We start from the raw sequence: 21,692 nt of genomic DNA, 5'->3' as shown, positions 1-21,692 counted from the left end.
GTAGGTCTCAAGCTGTCGGTGAACTAGGCCAGAGGACTATCCCTGGGGATTGCATCGAGGTGGGGTGTATGCCTGACAGGATCAGAGAACATGTAAATGCCCGACCAGATGCTCTGTGCTTAGTGTTCCCTAGGCACTGCAGGAGGGGCCTCTGGGACAGATCAGGACTGGGTGCTGTGAACCTGGTTTCCTCCCAGCCTCTCCAGACAGCTATATATTCATATGTATCCAGACACAAGTAAACGTATCCTTTAAGTGGCTTACAGTCTTTATCAACACTCCCCCCGCCCCCCTGCACACACACGCGCACACAACTTGCATATACCCACACACAGACTGGAACAACACATGCATTGACTCGCATCACACTACACTCACTCCCACCACATTACCTACATTTTCGGCCCTACTCTCCTTCCCTGAAGCTGGCATTCCCTGTCTCAGATCCATCCCAGTTCCTGGTTCTGTCACATACCCCAGGCCCATTTATCACTGAGTATCTACTTTGGTTCTAACTACTTTATGAGCATTATGCCATCTAATCATCATAATGACATGAAGAGGGAGGAAACAGATTATCCCCATTACACAAATGAGGAAACTTGTGGCTCAGAGAGGTTAAGTGATTTGTCTAAGGTCACACAGCTGGGAAAAGGCAGAGCCAGGATTTGAACTCAGGTCTGAATGAACCCAAAGCCTGTGCTGTTTCTAATATGTCCTATGTGTCACATAGATATATAAAAGGCTTTTATAAACCATGGAGGGCTTTTGCAACGTGAGTCAAAATGGTAATCCCTAGTAACTGGCATTTCTGGTAATGGACTCCTGATGATGATATTCACTGGGTGTTTTCAGAAATACTACAAAATCTGAACATTCTAAAACACCAAGCAGGCAACATATTTTCAAGGGATGTGTTTACCAGAACCCTCCACCTCTATGAAAGCAATTAATTGTTGAAGGCCATAAAAAGTCATGCTCAGTGAAAGCTTCTGTGGTGGCCTAGACAAGATAACTGGGTCCCTGTCACCCTAAGTGTCACTACCCTAAGGGCAGGGCAGAGATGAGGCAGCCCCTTTCTCACTACCCCAGGTCGTGGCGGTAGCTGGATTCCTTGGGCAGCATGCCCCCTAAAAATTACTTCCTGAGAATGAAAACTTAGGCCACACAGATGTCTGGTGAGGCAGGGGGTTCTGGATGCCACATCCAGCTCCCCTAGATTAGCAGAGGGGGGTGAAAGAACACAGATCCAAGGTTGCCCTCCCTGCTGTCCACACCCCAATGGTGGGTGCAAGACAGGTATGGCCATCAAGGCTCTTGTTAGACAAATTAAGGGTATTCAGCTTGCTGGGGTGACAGAGGGGTTCTCACTGAGATGTTCATGCGGAGGTGGACAAAAATATAGATCCAAGACCCAGAGGCTCTGCAGAGCACTGGCGTCATTGGCAGATGCATTACCGGAAGCCTCACAGGCATTTAATTTCCTAAGTGTTTCAGGGGGCGGTGAGCACTTCAGAGCCTAATTCATCTTCGTTGTCTTCATTACAGAGAACTCTCTGATCGCTTTAATCCTCCCCCTGCCACAGGAAAGAGCCATTTGTTTCTTTAATGGCTGCGCTTTCACTAGCTAAGTGGTTGCTCTGAGTCACGACAGAAGGTGGGCAGAAGGTGAAGCTGTCCTGAGGATGGAGAGCGGGGGCGGGGGGCAGGGGGGAGACTGGATGTGTCTAGCCCAGACTGGGCTGGGGGGAGGTGAGGGAGAGGTAGGATCAGGGAGAGGGAGTATGGCAGTGAAACTCTGGACTCCAGATTCAGAAAGAACTGCCATCTGCATGGAGCTTGTTCGTGCTCTCTCCCCACCCTGAGCCCCCTCCTTCCAAGGGATCAACAAGGTTCCAGGAGGGGGGGGCCAGTCACTGCTCATGATAAAAAAAAGGGTCTCTGCACATAGAGCTACAGGATGTCTGAGCTGGAAGAGACCACGCCCATTTTACAGATAAGGAAACTCCAGTCTGGAGGCTCCCCACTCAGGGCTGTGTGCCACACATTCAAAGGCCAGTAATAACAACATTGATGCTGGCTTCCATTTATTTAAGTTTCTAAGTGCTGGGAACTCTACCAGGAGTTTGCATTCATTAGTTTAATTTAATTCAAATCAAATAAATTAAGCAAATGATTGATAACTAATTAAATAACCAATCATTTAAAATTAATTAATTAAATTAGCAATTAAAGTTAAATTAGTTTAATTTAATTCTTATTTCAACTTAGTGAAGTATATAGCATTCAACCCCATTCACAGATGGGACAAGTGAGGCTCAGAGTGAATTGCCCAAAGGATTATTACAGGATTATAATATAGCAGAGAGGCTTCTATTCTTTTCCCTCAGAGGAATAAACGATATAAAATAACTAGAAAGGAATAAATATCATTAGAAAAGTCAACGTTGCATTGTGAGGCGTAGCCTGCAGGGAAAGGAGGCAATTCTAGAGAGGCATTAGGGCAGGCTTTCCAGAAGTTTCTGGGATAGAAGTTGGAACAGGAAGCAGTGGCAGCTTTGGCTAGGAGAAACAGAGATTGGAGCTAAGAGACAGGGAAGATCTCGGTTGGAGGCTGGAGGATCCTCTAACTTAGAGCTCAGCACCTAGTGGAATTTACAGAGGCGTAACACCCACCTGATCCACCACCCCCCCCCCTTAGTAGGGAAGAGGGAGGCTGAGTATGATAGAGGTGGGACAGGAATAGAGTTCTATAATCTCAGAGCTCAAGGCTCTGAAAAGTCCCCTTAATTCAATGTTTTCAAACACATGTAGCAATGAAACCCTTTTTCTCCAAATAAAACTCTATGTGGAGCTCAACTCTACAAAAACATTGAGACTGATAGAGGGGTTGAGGCTCTGAATCAAGGCTCTGCTCCCAGCCCTGTTTCTATGGAGGCAGAGAAGGGAAGAAACTCTCTGCAGGGTACAGTGACAGGCAGGCAGCAACAAGTCTGGGACACAGAATTTTAGAGGCGGTCCGGGGACATTCCCATGGGTCTCTGCCTTCTGGGATGCACCGCTGTGGATGAAGACAGAGGAAGGCCCTGTAGCGGTCAGGATGGAAAAGAGGCAACGAGGTATGTGGAGGACATTTTCCTTTACCTAGAACGTGACTAACAGGACTGACTGTGTGCTGCCAGGCCTCATTGTCTCCCTCTTCCCCAGAATCTTCGCCCTGGCCTCCTAACCTCTGTCTTCATGGCTACAGGCCCCGTGCCTGATCCCCCCTGAGCTTCTCACCTGATCCCGGGTGTAAGGCGTATCCACTCTCTGCTTGTCGCTGCAAGCTTCCAGGAGGACACGGATGGCATTCAGCTGCAGAAGCATCTCGCAGGCCATCGTGTCAAAGAAGGTGATGTTGGCAAGGGCCGCAGAAGCCAGCAGGAAGACTTCCCCAGACGACGCCTCTTGGCACAGTTCTGCACGGTGAAGAGGGAGAAAGCAGCCTCACTGCCAAGCGCTTTCGTATCAGTCATCTCATTTGGTTCCCGCAATTGCTCTGGGAGAACATCTGGGCAGGTGTTATGATACCCATTTTACAGATGAGGAAAGTAATTCTGAAGAGGGAAATTTATCTCTCTATGTAAGTGGCAGAGCTGGGATTTGAATCCTGGTGTATGACCCGCATTTACTCCATTACCCAGCAAGTATTTACCGAGTGAACACTACATGTCGGGCACTGTCTTGGGATGGCATGGTGAACAACACAGAGCAGGTCTTTGCCCCTGTTAAGTTTACATCCTAGTAGTGGGAGAGAGAAAATGAGCTTTTAAAAGAAAATAATAAAATTATTGCAAATTCTAATGTGAGGGAGAAAATAAATAAGTGCTAAGACAGAGAATAACCAGAGGCCCAGGGGGGTGCATAAGGAGAGTCTCCCTAAGAATGTGAGAACTGAGACTGTAAGGGGAAAATGGAGCAATCAGGAGAATACCTATGGAAGAACATGTTCTAGGCCAAAGACACAGCAGCATGTACAAAGGCCCTGAGGCAGAAAAGAGCTCCTAGTCCGTCTGTGTCTCCAGCAATGTACATTAGACTGCTCCTGAATTTGTCTTAAGAAGATGAAGTTAAGACATAAGGACTTTACCCTTCCAGCTGCCATCAACAGAGCTTCAGGGTTTCCTCTGATCCCAGAATAAGGGTCACATGGCTGCGGAAAAGTCTTACACCAAGCCCCTGAATGTCAGGCTCTGTCTTTCTGATCCTAGTGGCCATAACCCAGACCTAACCAAAGTCCCCCACTTACCATCTGTAATGGTACTGATGAGTCTGATGGGTCTTTTAAAGAGGAGAGAATCTCCCCCAGACCCCATTACCCTCCACAATTTCACACATTCCCCCACGGGCTCCACTTGGCTCAGAATGGACTCCTGCCTCAGGAGGAGGTGTGAAAGGGCACAGTGGCACTAGTCATGCATCCTAGTGGATCTAACTTCTGACCCTCAGCTCCAACTTGACCATCGGTCAAGGTGCTTCCTGGGTCTAGGTCCTCTCCTACTGATAACACCCTTATGAAAACACAGGAAGATAAACCACACATCAGGAAAGTACCCCCAGCGGAGAATGTTCAGGAAGAGTTGAGCTATGTTCAATCCTGATCCCTAATTCTGGCTTCCAAACAAAGAATCTGTACATCCAGGTTCTCATATTGAAGCTGGCACCCCTTGGCCCTTTGAGTGAATGCAGTCCTGGCCCCTACCTAAAAAGGGACAGAAAACAATATTAGTTGTGCCCTGCCCTGTGACATGACATTCTGAGCACCCTTACGGTAGAAAATTGCTGCCTCTGTTTGCAGATGTAGAAGCCGAGGCTCAAGGAAACTACTGTGACAGCAAGACTCCCATTTATTGAATTTACTCTGTGCAAGGCACTGCTGTATATTTCTGACTTCATGAAATCATTCCATTCTCACAACCACCCAATTTTCCATCGCAATTTTAGAGCTGAAGAATCGAGGGTTCCAATACTAAGCGATGTTCCCAAAATTGTGGAATTGAGATTATTGGTAACTGGCATGGCCTAGAATCAAGTACAGGTCTGCCTGATCCCAGTCCCCATTCCTTCTGTGTCCCAGGCTGCCTCTCATCCCTGGGCCTCTTTGACTTTTTCCTAGTGATGATCCTGCAGAGTTAGGCTTCAGCACTACCAGGAGGGCAATGTCTGCCCCTGGGCGGTGCTGTGCCCCTCAGCCAAGTGTGACCAATGAAGCAACTCAGAATCTCGATCTAAGCACCCAGAGCAGGGCCACAGATTCACCCAGGAATTAAGAATTCTACATATTCTCTTTTCCAATGACTGCCCCATGCTCTAATTTTGGGAAACCACTGGGGACAGCCAACCTCTTCCAGGCCACCTCACTATACTCAAAGTTTGGAGTGAGATGACAGGACTCACTGGCCCACTTTGCCGTAAAGATTTCTTCTAGATCCAAACACCCACACTAATTCTTATACAGTCACGGTTGCCGCCCACGCAGCAATTATTAACACAACCATCTAAGTGCCTTTTAATTTGGGTGCACATTTATTTAAACTACAGTCTGAGTCACCTGGGATGCGTAAGAAAGATTAAGTTGAGGATTCCAGTGACTCATTTATAAATGTTTCCAGGGAATAGCAAGAAATTGGAGGGCTACTTCCCACCAAAGAACAGAGCCCTGGCATCCTGCCCAGAAGATGTACCCTATCTGCTGACTCTCAGAGCAAACTCCACAATGCATCTTCATCAGGGTGAAATAAATAGAAAGGATCCTTTCCTTCAGGGAGAAACCCAACCTGGGCAAAGAAGTCGGAATGGAGAAAGGGCAGTAGTGATAGCTCGTTTAGACTATATAGGTTTTGGTATGTTTGTTTGTGGGTATTTTGGCAATCACTTATACATTGGGAGATTTTCTATAAAACTTAGGAATCTTGTCTCATCTTTAAAAATTGGCCTTTTCTACATGGCAACAACTGACAGGAGTTTATCACAGTGACCTCCCCCCTCTTTCGTCAGTGCTCATGCTTTTCAATTCCATACAAGATTCAAATTTTCTTATTTTCTTCTTCCATCTGGCCCTCTTCAACTCATTTATGTTCCCGCTTGGGTTCGGAGGATGGCTGAGTAGGAGAGAATCCTGGCATAAGTGAATCCTAACACTGTTATGTTTCCTCAAGAAGGTTCCTCAACCTCCCTGGGCCTAGGTTTCTCCTACTATAGAGTGAGCATTTAACTTTAGGGTCTCTTGAGTTCCCTCCAGCCAAGACTTTCAACTATTGACTTCTGTGTTTTCTTAACTTTGGATAAATGTGGATATTGGCCAATTTATTTATCCCAGCCTGGCCTATCGGTGCCACTGCCCCAGTGACTAGAATCAGCCATAAAGTCAGCTTAGCTGATGACTCTTAGGTTCAAAATACTTGTAGATCTTAAAATTCTAGAGCTAGAAAGACTCAAGAGAAATGGTTCCAACCCAATGTTTTATATATTAGGGGAAAAGTACTCACAGATCTTAAAATTCTAGAGCTAGAAAGACTCAAGAGAAATGGTTCCAACCCCATGTTTTATATATTAGGGGAAAAGTACTCATAGATCTTAAAATTCTAGAGCTAGAAAGACTCAAGAGAAATGGTTCCAACTCCATGTTGTATATATTAGGGGAAAAGTACTCACAGATCTTAAAATTCTAGAGCCAGAAAGACTCAAGAGATGGTTCCAACTCCATGTTTTATATATTAGGGGAAAAGTACTCATAGATCTTAAAATTCTAGAGCTAGAAAGACTCAAGAGAAATGGTTCCAACTCCATGTTTTATATATTAGGGGAAAAGTACTCATAGATCTTAAAATTCTAGAGCCAGAAAGACTCAAGAGATGGTTCCAACTCCATGTTGTATATATTAGGGGAAAAGTACTCATAGATCTTAAAATTCTAGAGCCAGAAAGACTCAAGAGATGGTTCCAACTCCATGTTTTATATATTAGGGGAAAAGTACTCATAGATCTTAAAATTCTAGAGCTAGAAAGACTCAAGAGAAATGGTTCCAACTCCATGTTTTATATATTAGGGGAAAAGTACTCACAGATCTTAAAATTCTAGAGCTAGAAAGACTCAAGTGAAATGGTTCCAACCCCATGTTTTATATATTAGGGAAATTGTGAGATGGTAGCATCTCACACAGGGCCCGCACGGGATTGCCGGACAAAAGCTACTTGTTGAGGGGATGAATGGAAAGACAAAAAAAATCCACACCCGAATATTCTGACTCCAAATCCAGTCTGTGCTGCCCCTAAATTTGTGCTATTCCAAATCTTTCCAGCCCTGGTGTGATGATTCCAAGAGTGAACCCTAAATCTTCTGATGAGATTAACGTTCATTCAGTTTCAATAAGATATGGACGCGGTTGCAGAGATAAGGATAGAAGTAGAAACACACATCCTTGCCAGCACCTACAGAAGAAAGGATGTGGATTGCCAAACAAGTTTCCTGAAGATTTGATCCAGACAAGTCCTGGCTTATGCTGTTTTGCAAAGGAAAACCGGAGGAAGAGAGTATTCTAGATCTCAGGCTATGATTCTCCAACCAGGAGGACATAAATCGGAATAGGGGAACCTACAAGTGTCAGAGTTTTCAAGGCCTCATGACGTGGGATCGGGGTGGGGGGCTGCAGGTGGTGGGCTGGGGTGTGCCAGTGCCTTCTGAGAAGCTTTTTGCCTCATCACTGCTGCCACATTCATTGGGTGCAATAGTCTGAGACTTTAACTTTAGTAACAAAGCCCATCAGAGTCTCTCTGGCCAAGGATCTGAACCCCAAAATTCAAGGTCCTACACTTCTCCATGGGGCTTGTCCTGGTCTCTGATCTGAAAGGCCAGTTCATCCCAATGTGACCTCAGATCAGGGAGCTTCTCAGAGGGCGGCATGCATTTTAACAGGAGACGTGACAACAGAGCTCTTTAAATCCTGATGCTGACACATTAACAGTGGGATTTCAGCTAGCGTGACATCAATTCAGGAGCTACGTGGGGTGCAGCGAGTGTGGGTGTCGGGGGGCAGGAAGGCCTCGTTGGCCTCTCCTGAAGACAACTGTGACAAGTCCCACTCACACAGCAGGCCCCTCCCGCCCAGGGTGACTCACTGACAAGAGCTGTCACAATTTCTTCCATGCTCTCCAGAAAGCCGCCGAGGTGCTGAGTAAAGGGCAGGTGTGGGGAGGTGACCTGGGCAACCACAGCCGCAGCCTCAGCCCGTGTGGCCTCTGAGTGGCTGTCATCGGTCAGGATGTCGGCCAGGCAAAGAATGCCGTCCACCTGCAGGGGAAGAGAGGACACGTTCCCATGTCTCCTGGGAGAGTGCCACTGCTCATGACAGTAATGAGACAGACACAAACCCCTTTCAGGGTCCAGCGCTGGATTCCCAGAGCAAGCCAGGACTTTGTGTGGAGCCAGGGACAACCCGGCGGCAAGGCCCCCAGAATGACCCCAAGTCCGGCATCTGAAGGCCTATCCTTTGGCTCCAGCAGAGATCAGTGACCTCCCATGGGCTTCTTAGAGAGCAGACATCAAGCCAAGTGCCCAAGGGCTAGGCCCTGACCATCCACCACAGCAAAATACAGTAGAAAGACCAGTCACTTAGAATTCCCACATCCCCGAGCTCCAACCCCTGCCCCCTCTTACTTGTACTGTGTGACTTGGCGTTACTTGCTTAACCTCTCTGAGACTCTGTATTCTCCATCCACCAACAGGGTGTTGGGGGTTAAGGCGATGAAATAGGCAATGCGGATCCAGGAAAGATGCTTGTCAAATGTTGGCTCCCTCCCCCCTTCCTTGGGTCAGCACTAGGCTGAGATCAACGTCCTTCCCTCCCCATCGTGTCCTCCACCACCCTCCCCTCCCACCCCCAAAAGAGGGCTGCTTCCCTGGAGGCTTGCTCTCTCTTCCCAACCAGAGAGGAACGAACCTGACATGATGGGATAGGGATGCCGGATAAAGACTTCAGCTTTCCAGTTCTGCCCCGATCAGACTTCATCTTGGCACAACGACAGCTTCTGCTTATCAAGTGCTCACTACGTGCCAGCCAGCCCTCCAAGTGCAGTGCATGCACCATTTAGTCCTTGTAATAACTCTCTGAGGCCAGTATTATTAGTATCCCCATTGTAGAGAGGAAGAAACTGAGGCACAGAAAGGTTCAGTGACTTGTCCCAGATCACAGACTTTCAAAGTAGTTGGTTGAGAATTTGAACCCCGATTGTCTAGCCTCAAAGCTCATGGTTTCTTTCAGGACATCATACTGCCTCCTGAGGAGTGAACTCAGACCTCCACCTATGGACATCATCAAAGGTGAGTAGATGAGGCTTTCTGGAGAAAGGCTGGGTGAGTGGGTGGGTAGTAACTTATCAAGGTTAGCTCGGCAGGGCTCCTGCAGCCCCTTAGATGCCCCAGGACACCAGCCTGCCTGAGGACCCTGTCACCAAGCACCAAGACGTCCTTCCCCTGTTAGGAGTTGGGGGTAGGGATGAGACCAGGGAAGAACCAGGGAGAGGTGAAAGGGGGAGAAACCTGTGCTGATGCTCCCCATGCCTGCCATAGGTCTGGGCCTCCTGTCCCTACACCCTCACTTACTGCCACTCAACTTAAGCGGGTCTCCAGAGGTCAGTGTTTCTTTTGACTAATTACCACCACTGAGTTCTGGGCCTCCCTTAAATGGCTCTTGGGAGCTGTAAGGTCCATTAGCTGTAAAAGCCTTTGGCAATCTCAGACTCAAAAGAGACAAATGTGGGAACAGGAGCTGGGGGAGCTGTCCGCAATAAAACTTACCTGTGTGTGCCTAATAAAAAAGAACAAACAGTAGCCAGGTGGCCACTGGCAGGACTGGAGTCATGCCGGGTATCTAATAGGCCTTAAGAGTGGGGTCTCAGTTAAGCCCAGGAAAGGAAAAGGGGCTGCTCTGGGCCTAGAAACAGGAAGCAGCCCTACTAACAACGTAAGAAACCACTTAGACCTGTCTGGCCTTTATCCCTTTTCCCCTTCCGGCACCATCCGAGGTTATAGCTACAATGATCTGGTCTCCTCAGTCTGACCTTGGATACAAATGGAGTTGCATTCCCCAGCCCCGTTGAGAATGCTGGTCAAACCCAAACTGGACCCAAACCTAGTCCCCAACACACGGGGAGATGGGCCAATCAGAACACACTAGAGAGGCCAAGGACTTAATAGTCTCCAAGGGCTTGTGCCATCAAGGCCTAGACACCAGACCTGCTTCCCAACCCAGACTGCTCCTCAGGAAACCCACTGGGTACGATCTTCCTGAGCACATACTGTGTGCCAAGCAGAAGTGAGCCAGGGCAGGGTGTTCCATGTAGTGGGGCAGGTGACTCATCCACAAATAACCATTTTATAATGTGATTTCCAATGAGGACGCCCTATGCGGAGGCCACTGGAAGCCACCCTGACTTAATGTCCACACTCCAGCTGGGGGAGGTAGCCCTTGAAGCTCATGCCCAAATACATCTGCTGGCACCATAGAGTTTATCACACTGTTTCTCCAAGTGGGAGAATTAGCTGCACTAAATTCACTAAGGGTTTCTTCAATGCACATTCCTGCCCCCTCCCCCAGACCTATTCAGTAAGACTGACTCTAGGGAGGCCGGAATCTGCTTTTTAATAAAACACACAGATGACTTTATGCACCAACAATTTGGAGCAGCACCACTGTGATGTGATTCTCCCTTGTCTTTCCATCTCTCCTGTTCCCTTGGACGCTCTGTAAGCCTGGGTACCACAGTGTGTGCACTCATGGATGCTCCGGGCCTCACACATAGTAGGCTTTGGGTTAAGTGGGGAATAAATGCAAGTGAGTAAAACTTGACTGAAGAAGACACACTTTAGATGAGTAAAGAAGAGTAATGGCATTGCAGATGGAGGAGATACTGCGAGCAAAGACCACTACCAGAATGAGCAGCTCCAGAGAAACAGTCAACTTGGGAACATGGATTCCACAGATTCCTGACCCCAGGAAAGTAACCCTGACCTAGCCTGATTCCTCTTCTGCCCTTCGGTTCCCAGAGAAGAGTATCTATGTCGTCCTATCTATGTAACTGTCCACTGTTCTGCTTTCCTTCTAATTTATTTTATATGTTTCAGATCTCTTTTGATATCTTGTTAATTAGGAAATATGTTGTCCCTTCAAAAGAGAATACATCTGTGTGTCGTGTGTATTAAAAATGTATGAGGTATAAAAAATAATGAAATGAACACTTACATATGTATATGCCTAATATCCAGAATTCTTTTTTTAAATTTTTTAAAAAGTTTTATTTATTTTTGAGAGAGACAGCATGAGTTGGGGAGAGGCAGAGAGAGAGGGAGACACAGAATCCGAAGCAGGCTCCAGGCTCTGAGCTGTCAGCACAGAGCCCGAGCAGGGCTCGAACTCACAGACAGCGAGATCATGACCTGAACTGAAGTCAGACGCTTAACCGACTGAGCCACCCACGCGTCCCATCCAGAAATTCTAATATTAGGAATGAACTAGCACCAGAAAGCCCCCTGTATTCAGTTATTGACCTCATACCTCTGCCTTTCAGTGTTGGATGGGCCCCTATCCTGAATTTTGTGCTTAATTATTCCCTGATTTATTGCATGTGTACATTTAGTTTTACAAGGCTTTGAACTTGACACAAATGGTATCACACTGCATATAGCAATTTGGTTTTTCCACAGTCAGCATTATGTTTGGGAAACTCTTCCCTGTTGGTGCATGTGGCTAAGGTCCATTTATTTTCACTGCCGTGTGGTATTTCATTATATAAATTTATCATAATTCATTTACGTATTTTCCTGTTGATGGTAGTTTGAGTCATTTCCCAGTTTTTGCTGTAACATACAGTTCCTCTATAAATATTATTCTTCCACGTGTCTTCTGGTGCATCCATACCAGATTCTCCAGGGGTCTTACCTGAAGAGTGGAATTATTAACTCATAGGATTTGCATACCTTTAATTTCACGGGTGTTGCTAAGTTGTTTTGCAGAACAGCTATAGCAATTTATAGTCCTACCAGCAACGTATAAACTCACTTTTAAGTCCATATTCTTGTCAACATTTGGTACTGTCAGATTCTAAGTTTCTGCCAGTTTGGTGGGTATATAGAATTTTTATTTTAATATGCATGTTTTCACTTTCTATAATGAAGCTAAGATTCTTTTCATGTTTTCATTTTACTTTGATTAGGTTTGGTTTGATTTTGGGTTTTGCCATTTGGATTTTCTCTCTTAATCGCCTGTTTATGTGTTTTGCTCATTTTTCTATTTGGTCGATTGTCACATAGGTCAACTTCCTGGGCTTTTGGCTCCGATGCTAATGACCTGCCACTTAGTCTGTTGTCAGCAAGATGCCACTAGCCCAAGTTGATTTCCGTGTGCATCATTATCTCAGCAGCCCCAACCCAATCAGTTCATCACAGTGGGAGGCCCTTAAGGGGACGACTCCACTGGGCTTCAGGCTTCCCAGCACCTGAACCAATTCCTGTAGCATCTGAACATGCACACGCTCTGGAATTACACCTCCCTGGGTCTAAATCCCGCTTCTGCTCATTACTAGCTGCACAACTTTTGTACTTTCTCTGAGCCTTTCTCTATAAGTGGGAGCAAAAATACCACTCTCAGAGGATATTGGAAGTTAATGGAGATAATGCATATACCACGCCTGCCACATGGGGGTACCATCATCCCACCCCATCCCCATCTGATGGTTGTAGCCATCTCTAGATCTGGGGTCCTGAGTCCTACTCACCTTTCTGTAGGCTCCTCTGAAACTGAGACACCACTGGGTACCTCAGCCCTTTGGGTTGGGGCCCACGGGTTTCCCCACTCATTTAGACACCTCAGCTCATGCAGCCCAGAACTAGGATTTTTAAAGAGGAGTGACTCCTATTTCAATACCTGACCAGCACCAATAAGAGGAATAACTATAATCCCTTGAAAGAGAACAGAGAGAAAAGTAGTACAATTCTGCATCTCTTTAAAGCTCATCAGACATTAACTGTGCACCTACCTTATGATGGGCTGAACTAGGCACTGGTACAAAGACGAATCAGGAAGAAACAAGAGATGGAAAAACAAAGACACATAGAGAAGTTAAAGGAGAGAGGGAGAGAGATTACATGCTTAAAAAGGATTTGGGGACTTGTCTGGTACAGAGACCAGCCTCCCAGTCTCTCTATGATTTGGCCTTTATAACACCTCTCCCTGCTGGGAACTCTCTCCTGCCTGGGACTCCATGATACTCCATTTGGGGGGCTTATCTCCTCCCAGCTAAATACCACTTATTTAGTCTCTCCTCCTTTGCATCCACCTAAGGTAGCTTACCCCCGGTTTCCCTTTCAGCCCCCTTTGTGCCATCTCAGTCAATAGTACCCAAGGCAAGTAGCCTCAGTGACTGACTCACTACGATGACCCCTAAACCTGGCTTTCCAGCCCTGACCTTCTTTCCTGATATCCACACCTACATTTCCAACCTGCTACTGGATCCCTTGATGTTTAACTCCAAGGCTAATTTGACTAAATATTCCACAGGCCCCTCAAACCCGTTCACCTAAAGCATGAGTGGTCATCTTCCATGTCTTCCCTCCCCACTTCCTTCTCAGACCCAGGTGAGAAGTCACCTCCTCTGTGAACACGCACTTGCCTCCCCCAGACAGAGTGTCTCTGTCCTCCAAGCTGCCACACCACTCTGGTCTGACCACAACTAGAGCACTTATTGTGTCAGGTTGTCCTCATAGGCTTCTACGTCCACTCTACACTAGACTTGAGCTGCTTTAGGCAGCTCCTGTATTCAATCTTCTCTGGTCCCCAGCACCCAGCTGAGGCCCAACATATGGCAATTAATACAGTAGGCTGAATTATGGGGAGACAGAGACCTGGGGAGGGAAAGAGATCACCAAGGCCATGAAGCACGTTAATGCCTGGGCCAGGACTCCCATCCCGGTCTCCCTACTCTTTGCCCTGGGCCCCTCTGGGCAGCCTTTGGGAATGGCATTGAGGAAAGAAGCTGGTGAGAGGATCATGTTGATGGGGGCTGCTTAGCTTAGCTCCTACGATGGGCCCAGGAGTGTCCCAGCCTGAGGCCAGCTTCCTGAAACACCGGTCCCATTTCTGGAAAGTCTCCATTCTCAAACCACCCACTTCCCATCCCCAGACATAAACTTAATGATTCCAGGAGAACAATCTAATCAAAGCATTTTCACATCCCTAAAGAAATTGCGGTGGAAGCACTTCTATGTAATTAGCTTTTACATGGAATGGGATGGGTCTGGCCCAAGGCCAAGCTTTCCCCGTGGGAGAGCATACAAGTGGTGATGAGGATGGTCTGGCCTGGTCATCACCTGGGCAGCAGGGCTGATGGACCTGCGATCTGGACACAGAGGGAACTGATGAATGCTGAGATTCTCCCTGAGGTGAGGGTGAAGGAGCATGAGACCAATGCAGTTGAAGAGCCCAAAATACACAGTAAACATCACATCAGGTTTATGAGCAATGTTCTCCTTTTGATTATTGGAAAAGTATCACTGGTGACTTTTACACAAATATCTAAGGGACACTGGCTAGTACATAATATATACTGGTGCTGGGCTGCTATTTTCCAGTTCCTTTCTGCATGTTTAGGTTTTAGGGAAAGGCAGAAGAGTTGGTCACTGGGTTGTAACAGTTAAACAGAATCACACAAATGCAGTGGTAACTCAGCCACAGGGGAGGGAGCATGACCTAAAGACCCCCAAATTTCCTCCTTTGCCTTTCTATCCACTCAGACACCTACAGTCTGCAGGAAAAAAAAAAAAAAAAAAGACAAGTGGGAACCAAAGAGCACCTGGAATCCTGTTCATATGACCAGGCAGGACAGATCTGTTTGCCCAGGATATAGCCAGAGGGAAAATTCAATCATAGAGAAGGAAGCAAGGGTCATACCTAAGGAAGCAAAGAGAAGTGTGGGGTAAGGGACAGGGCAAAGCATTAGGTGGAATAAATGAATCCACCGGTCAGAAGCAAAATCTGAATACGGGATGTAAACCAGATCAGGGCAAGGTCCAGCACAGAACAAGGTAAGAGGTTAAAGGCTCGCTTTGTAACATGAGGTGTTTGTTTTAAGGAGTGCTGGTAGAGCTGACAGCTCAGTAGAAAGCTACAGAAAGTAAAACATGCCTCCAGGAGGATAATATCATTCTCCTCCCAAACTAACATATCCCAGACACCACTCAACCTCCTTTGCTATTTCAAACAAGAGTCTTTGATTAAAAACTAAGTGTCAAAGTGGATAAAACAAATATGAATATGTAATAGGGAATGGGACAATGGATGAAAGGGATTATATAACCAGTCTGGCAAGCAAGTCAGTGAGGTAGAGAGAGGTGAGTTATTGCGGTGGAGAAAAATCAGGGACTATACAGAGAAAGACAGATACCGTATGTTTTCACTCTTATGTGGATCCTGAGAAACTTAACAGAAACCCATGGGGGAGGGGAAGGAAAAAAAAAAAAAAAAAGAGGTTAGAGTGGGAGAGAGCCAAAGCATAAGAGACTCTTAAAAACTGAGAACAAACTGAGGGTTGATGGGGGGTGGGACGGAGGGGAGGGTGGGTGATGGGTATTGAGGAGGGCACCTTTTGGGATGAGCACTGGGTGTTGTATGGAAACCAACTTGACAATAAATTTCATATATTGAAGAAAAAAAATCAGGGACTAAATCACTTTATTTCATTGACCAAAAAAAAAAAAAAAAAAAAAAAAAATCACCTGTCAAGCAGATGATTTTCTTTAAAGCAGATTGTCAAACAAATGCTCTGAAGGCATTTGGGGGTAGAAGCAGTGGAGTCTGTAAGAAACTACCAAAAGGTCAGTGAGAACAAGTTCACTTCCCTTTGGGTTAGGGTGAGCAGGCCTGTGCTGATGTGGAAAAAAAAAAAAAAAAAAAGTCAAGTTTTCAGTAAAGCGCAACCGGGCACAGCTGGGTTGGGAACAGTACCAAAAGTGCTTCTAGATTAGTGGTTCTTAGCCTGGTTCTCAGAGGATTAGAATCATCTAGGAAAGTTTTAAAATACTCATGCCTGTGCTTTACCACCAGAAAATCTGATTTAATCAATCTGGGGTAGAGTCTTGGTATCAATATTTTTAAAGACTCCTCAGTGCCAGTGGGAATCCCTAGTTGGGCATCACTGTTCCAGAAGTAACTGTGATACAGTAGAAGCTGCACAATCTTAGGAGAAAGTCTGGCTTCACAATTCAGCTGTACTACTTGCTGACTTGGTGAAATGAGCAGGTTACTCACCTTCTCTAAGCCTGTTATCTAATCCTTAAAAGTATAATGACATATCACAGTTAACAATGAAATCATGAAATATTGAAAGAATTCCCCCAAATGAATAACAAGACAGATATCCATTATCAACACTCCTATTTCACATTTTACAGTGGCTGTAGCCAATACAATAAGACAAGAAAAAGAAATAAAAAAGTAAAATCAGAAACGAGAAAGCAGAAGTGTCATAATTTATGGATCACATAAATTGTACACAATCCAAATCTGTATAAAATCCAAAAGAATCTACACACCAGTATATTCAAAAGTGCATCTTCTATGTATCAGCAACAATTAGAAAATAATTTTTAAATAACACTTAACATAAAAACATACCCAGAAATAACTCTAAAAAATGTGCAAGACATTGACACTGAAAACTCAAATTATTGCTGAAAGAAATTAAAAGCAATCTGCATAAATACAGGTATACTACATTTATTGACTGGAACACCCTATACTGTTTAAGATGTCAATTATCCCAAAATTTATTTGTAAATTTAAAGAAATCTCAATCAAAACCTTAGCAGGTGTGTCTATGGAAATTCACAAGCGCATTCTAAAATGTACATACGATGGCAAAGAGCTTAGAATTACCAAGATAATCTTAAAGAAAAACAAATTTGGAGGATACTACCAAATATCAAATTTTATTGTAGACAGCAGTGACTCAGTACCATATTGGCACCAGAATGGACAAAAAGACTAATGGAACAGAAAAAAACTCCAGAAACAGACTCATGCGTATGTCATCACTTTACTTACAACAATGGCATCACTTTAATTAAATGGTGAAAAGATGGTGTTTTTGATAAATGCTGTTGGCTTAATTGGATATCATATGGAAAACACTGAACTTTGAATGCCATTAAAAAAATTAATGTGAAATAGATCATAGACATAAATACGGAACGTAAAACAATAAAGATCCTGGTAGAAAATATAGCGTATCTTCATGATTTGGGGGAAAACAAACATATGTTAAATGAACACAAGAAGCATCAACTACAAAAGAACAGATCAATAAACTAGACTTTACCTAAGCTAAGCATTTCTATTCATCAGAAGACACCATTAAGAAAATGAAAAAGCAAACCACAGGCTGAGAATAGATATTCGCAATACATATACTTGACAAAGGATTCATATGTACAATATATTTTTCCAAGTTTAGAATTTAATAACAAAAAGACAAAGAAGTCATTTTTTTAATGGGCAAAAGTCTCAGACAGATATTTCACAGAAAGAGATAACCAAATGGTCACTTAGGATATGGAAAAATGCTCAGAATCATTGCTTACTGGGAGACTGAAATTGAAACCATCATGAGAGATCACTCTATGCCTGAGCAGATCACAATCAGGGCACTTCATGTCCAGCTATCACACGGTTGCAAACGACTTCATACTTCTGAAGCAACCCAAAGAGAATGAAACACTCCTTGGGAAACTGTGTCCTTCCTTACCTGTGCCTGTGTTTCCCCATCTCCTCTGCCTCCCTCATGCTTCTCTAAGTCTCTTCCTCTTTCTCACCCCCCTTCTCTCTACCTGTGTCTCTTTGTCTCTGAGTGGGACTAGAGGCCCTATTGTTTGCCGGCAGGGACCGAGGACACTGGTCCTGGCTCTGTGCTTTGGGAGACCTGTTGTCGGTGCTTGGGCTGTTCCCAGGAAGTGGGTCCTCCCTGGTCAAGTCTGCCCCAAACCTATACCTCTCTTGTCCCCTCAGCCTCCTCACTGTGTCCCCTCCCCTCCCCAGCAACTTCCTTTCCCCTGTTCACCTCCGGACTAGCACCTGTTCTGCTTCGGAAGCCAGAGGCCAAGCAGTGCTGGTGACGTCATCTCCGTCTCTGCACCTGGTCCAGTGGCCTGAGGAACCCTGGCTTCTCTGTAGTACAACTTCCCTTCTCCCCAGCGTTAGCATCATGTTGACCTCGGACTTCTTATTTAATGGCTGCTCTCGCCAGATCGCTTGTGGTGCAGCCTAGGCGATGCACTTTGACCAACATTTTACCTTGCCCGGTTTGCTGTTCCTCACCCCACCACAGACATGCACATGACCACAGGCTTCCACAGGGGACAGCTGGTACCCAGCTCCCCTCTGACATCTCCTAGAGAAACAGTGCCCCCTCAACACACACCCAACCCCAGGGAAGAGGCACCAGAATTCCTAGCCCAGCCAGCTCAGCACTTCTGACTTCTGTTCACCACAGTTGTCTTCCAGAATTACTTCACGCGTCCCACAGTACCAACAGAACACACACTTCCCGCCACTAAATGAGAAGACTGAGGTTCCTAGAGATTAGAAAACTTCCTTCTGGGTCCCCAGCAAACCAGTGGCCAAGGAAGGGCTGGCCCCAGGTTATCCCCACTAACCCCAACCTGGGGACAAGGTCTGCTTGGGGACGTAAGAACTTGGGCTCAGAGCCATAGGAGAGGGAGGGGATGGGAAGCTGGGACAAATTATTAGGGACAGATGGTATAAAGAGCATCTCGGGGCATTCTGTCCTTACTGAAGAGACGCTTACAATGTCTGCACTCCCTGCTCCCACCCCACACCTGGGTGCGAAACTGCTCACAGAGGCCGTGCCAGGCTGTAGCTGAGTGAAGTCACATGACCTGCATTCTGGCCTCAGCCCTGCTGCCAACAGTGGGAATGTGGGGTTGCACATCACTGGGTGGTAACAGTAACTGGGCCTCCACACTGTCTTCTGTAACGAGGGGGAATGCACCAGAACTCTTCCAACAGTACTGATCCAGTCATGCAGCAAGCACTGTTCACCTAGGTATGCAAGCCGCTTCCCTGAGGGGGATGGGTGACAGGGTGTCTGTTGGTAGGAAGCTTAGACAGAGCTCCGAGGCCAGCCAACATGGAACATGCTCCAGGAGCAGCACCGGGTACAGTGTGAGCACCAAGAGGGAGGAGAGGTCAGGAAGGCCATCCAGAGAAGGGCACTTGAGCAATTTCAGCAAGTGCAGGTGAGATGCCCTCCAAAGCCACCCCAGCCCAGGCAGGTGCTCCGGGGCAAGGAAGGCCTGAAGACATTTGGAAGAGGACTCTGGCGGGAAAGGAGAAAAACTCACATTCGTGGCACGTGGACTCATTTCATCCTCACAGCCCGCAAGGCATGGATTAACACTCTACTTTACATAAGGTGAGACCAGGGCTCAGAGGGGATGCAAGGTGAACACACACTAAATGCTGAAACTGGGCGTGGAAGCCAGGCCTGCTTACCAAGGGGACAATGTGCTGGAGGCAGCTTGCTCACAGGGCACCTCCGTGCCAGGCCGAGGGGCTTGGGGTCCAGTGAGAACTGGGGGGCTTGGGAAAGGTTCTGGAAGTCAGAGACATGTTAGATTACAAGATGTGTCCACATCCTCCTGCTAGAGGAAGCTAGGTTGGTAGGAAGAAGCTCCTGTTGCCTTGAATTTGCAAATCTCCCTCCCCACTCCCATTCCCTACTCTCCTCCCCCCCACCCCCCGCCACACACACACACACACACACACACACACACACACACACACACACAAGATACACTGCCTGATCAGTGGTTCCCAGCCCTGAGCCCACCAGCCATGTCAGCTCCGGAAGAGAGCCTGGGGCAGTGACAGGGTGCCACTGCTGCTCTTATCCACCAGGGGCCGCTGCTGCATAGCGCATGGGGACCTACAGAGTCGGTGTCAAAGCAGTTGGCTCTGAGCAGCACTTAGCTCACTCAGGCTGCCAGGTGTGACAATGCCTTCTCCAAACTCAGGTTGTGCTTGCGCATGGGGTGAAGTTCCCCAAGCCAGCAGGGCCTTCCTTCAGCCTGAACAATACTGGCCTGTAATCCCAGCGTGAACTCCTGAGGTGGGGTGGGGGGCTTGCAGGGAGGTGGGACAGTGTGCCTAGTTTTGTTCTGGTCTCTTCACATCCTGGCCTCCTACAAGTCCCCTCACCCCTGCTCCGGAGGCAGAGGGACGAGCTTGGGGGACTCAAAACTCAGGGAAGCAGATGAACCACACTCTTTCTAGACAGCCCCCTTGCAGGGATGGGGAAGGTGACCATGGCAGTCCCCACTCCTGTCTGTCACAGCACAGACAGCAGACCTGGAACCCTGGGGTTCTCTGCACTGTCCCAACCCGCTCCCAACTCAGTCAAAGACCGGGGGGCATGAGGGGTGGGGGAAGCTGATAAGCCTGGGTGGGTTGAGCCCCAGGTGGAGAGGCATCTGGGATCTCCATTCAGAAGTGTTCTCGGGGCACCTGGGTGGCTCAGTTGGTTAAGCATCTGACTTCAGCTCAGGTCATGATCTTGCGGTCCGTGAGTTCGAGCCCCGCGTCGGGCTCTGTGCAGACAGCTCAGAGCCTGGAGCCTATTTCAGATTCTGTGTCTCCCTCTCTCTCTGCCCCTCCCCTGCTCATGCTCTGTCTCTCTCTCTGTCTCAGAAATAAATAAATGTTAAAAAAAATTAAAAAAAAAAAAAAAGAAGTGTTCTCTTCCACCCCCCTCTCCAGCAGCTACTCGTAGGTAAAGAAGGGGCTGCAAGTTAAACTAAGCAAAGATTTCTTGCCCCACTCTCCCTACCCAACCTCACTGACACATTTATTAGAACTGACTCCATCCAGATAGGGTAGCTGCCTTGCCCTGGGGTCCACACACTTCGCCCTTTTCAGCTAATGAGAGTGTGGAGGGGAGGCTGTAGCAAACGGAACCCATAGCTGGGACCAAAAGAATGGGGTTCTCAGTCCAGGATCTGCTCTCCACTGTCTCTAGGTCTTTCAGCCTCAACTTTCCCCTCTGTACATTGGGCATAACCATCTCTCCCTGCCTTCCTTACATAGTGATTTTGATATTCAAATGGGCAAAAGAAAAGAAAAACTGCTAACTTTTTTGGGCTAATATTACCTATTTATGACCACCTGCAACCCTGCGAGGAAAAAGCAGTGGAGAGAAAGTCCTTTGAAACAGCAGCAGGAGTGGCAAAACCTTTTCATCAGTCCCTTTGCACCCGCTCCCTCCTGCCAAGGGTCTCTGGGATTTCAGTAGCTGGATCCAGCACCCCCTGATTCCAGCCCAGACCTTCAGATGTCACAGCACCTCAATCCCAAGAAGCTGGCCCAGGAAACAGTGGAGGGGGAGGGAGCTCCATGGGGACAGACAGGAATTTTTCCCATTCCTCTGATGATTTTCTCCTTGGACTTGATATTGGGCCCTCATCCCTTCCCCCCTGCTCATCTTTAATTTCTCCATCGATTTTCATTAAACTCTCCCTTTGGCTCCAGCACAGGGTGAACTTCTTATTTGAAAAAATAAAACGAGGAAGGGGATGGGAATAAAAAGAAG

General features: G+C 46.8%; 1 protein-coding gene across 1 annotated transcript in view; it reads right to left on the bottom strand.

The window, feature by feature from the left end:
- INSC (INSC spindle orientation adaptor protein) overlaps positions 1–21,692 on the bottom strand; it is a 130,071-nt gene that overhangs the window by 17,543 nt on the left and 90,836 nt on the right. The window contains exons 8-9 of the mRNA XM_058688334.1: positions 8,160–8,331; positions 3,283–3,461 (exon numbers count right to left, since the gene is read on the bottom strand). Coding sequence (XP_058544317.1) covers positions 3,283–3,461; positions 8,160–8,331 — 351 coding nt within the window. The remainder of the gene's footprint in view (positions 1–3,282; positions 3,462–8,159; positions 8,332–21,692) is intronic.

This window comes from Neofelis nebulosa, chromosome 10 (genome assembly GCF_028018385.1).
Source record: "Neofelis nebulosa isolate mNeoNeb1 chromosome 10, mNeoNeb1.pri, whole genome shotgun sequence".
NCBI lineage: Eukaryota > Metazoa > Chordata > Mammalia > Carnivora > Felidae > Neofelis > Neofelis nebulosa.
The sequence above is the reverse complement of the archived record's forward strand: the minus strand, read 5'-3'. Positions and strand labels throughout refer to the sequence as shown.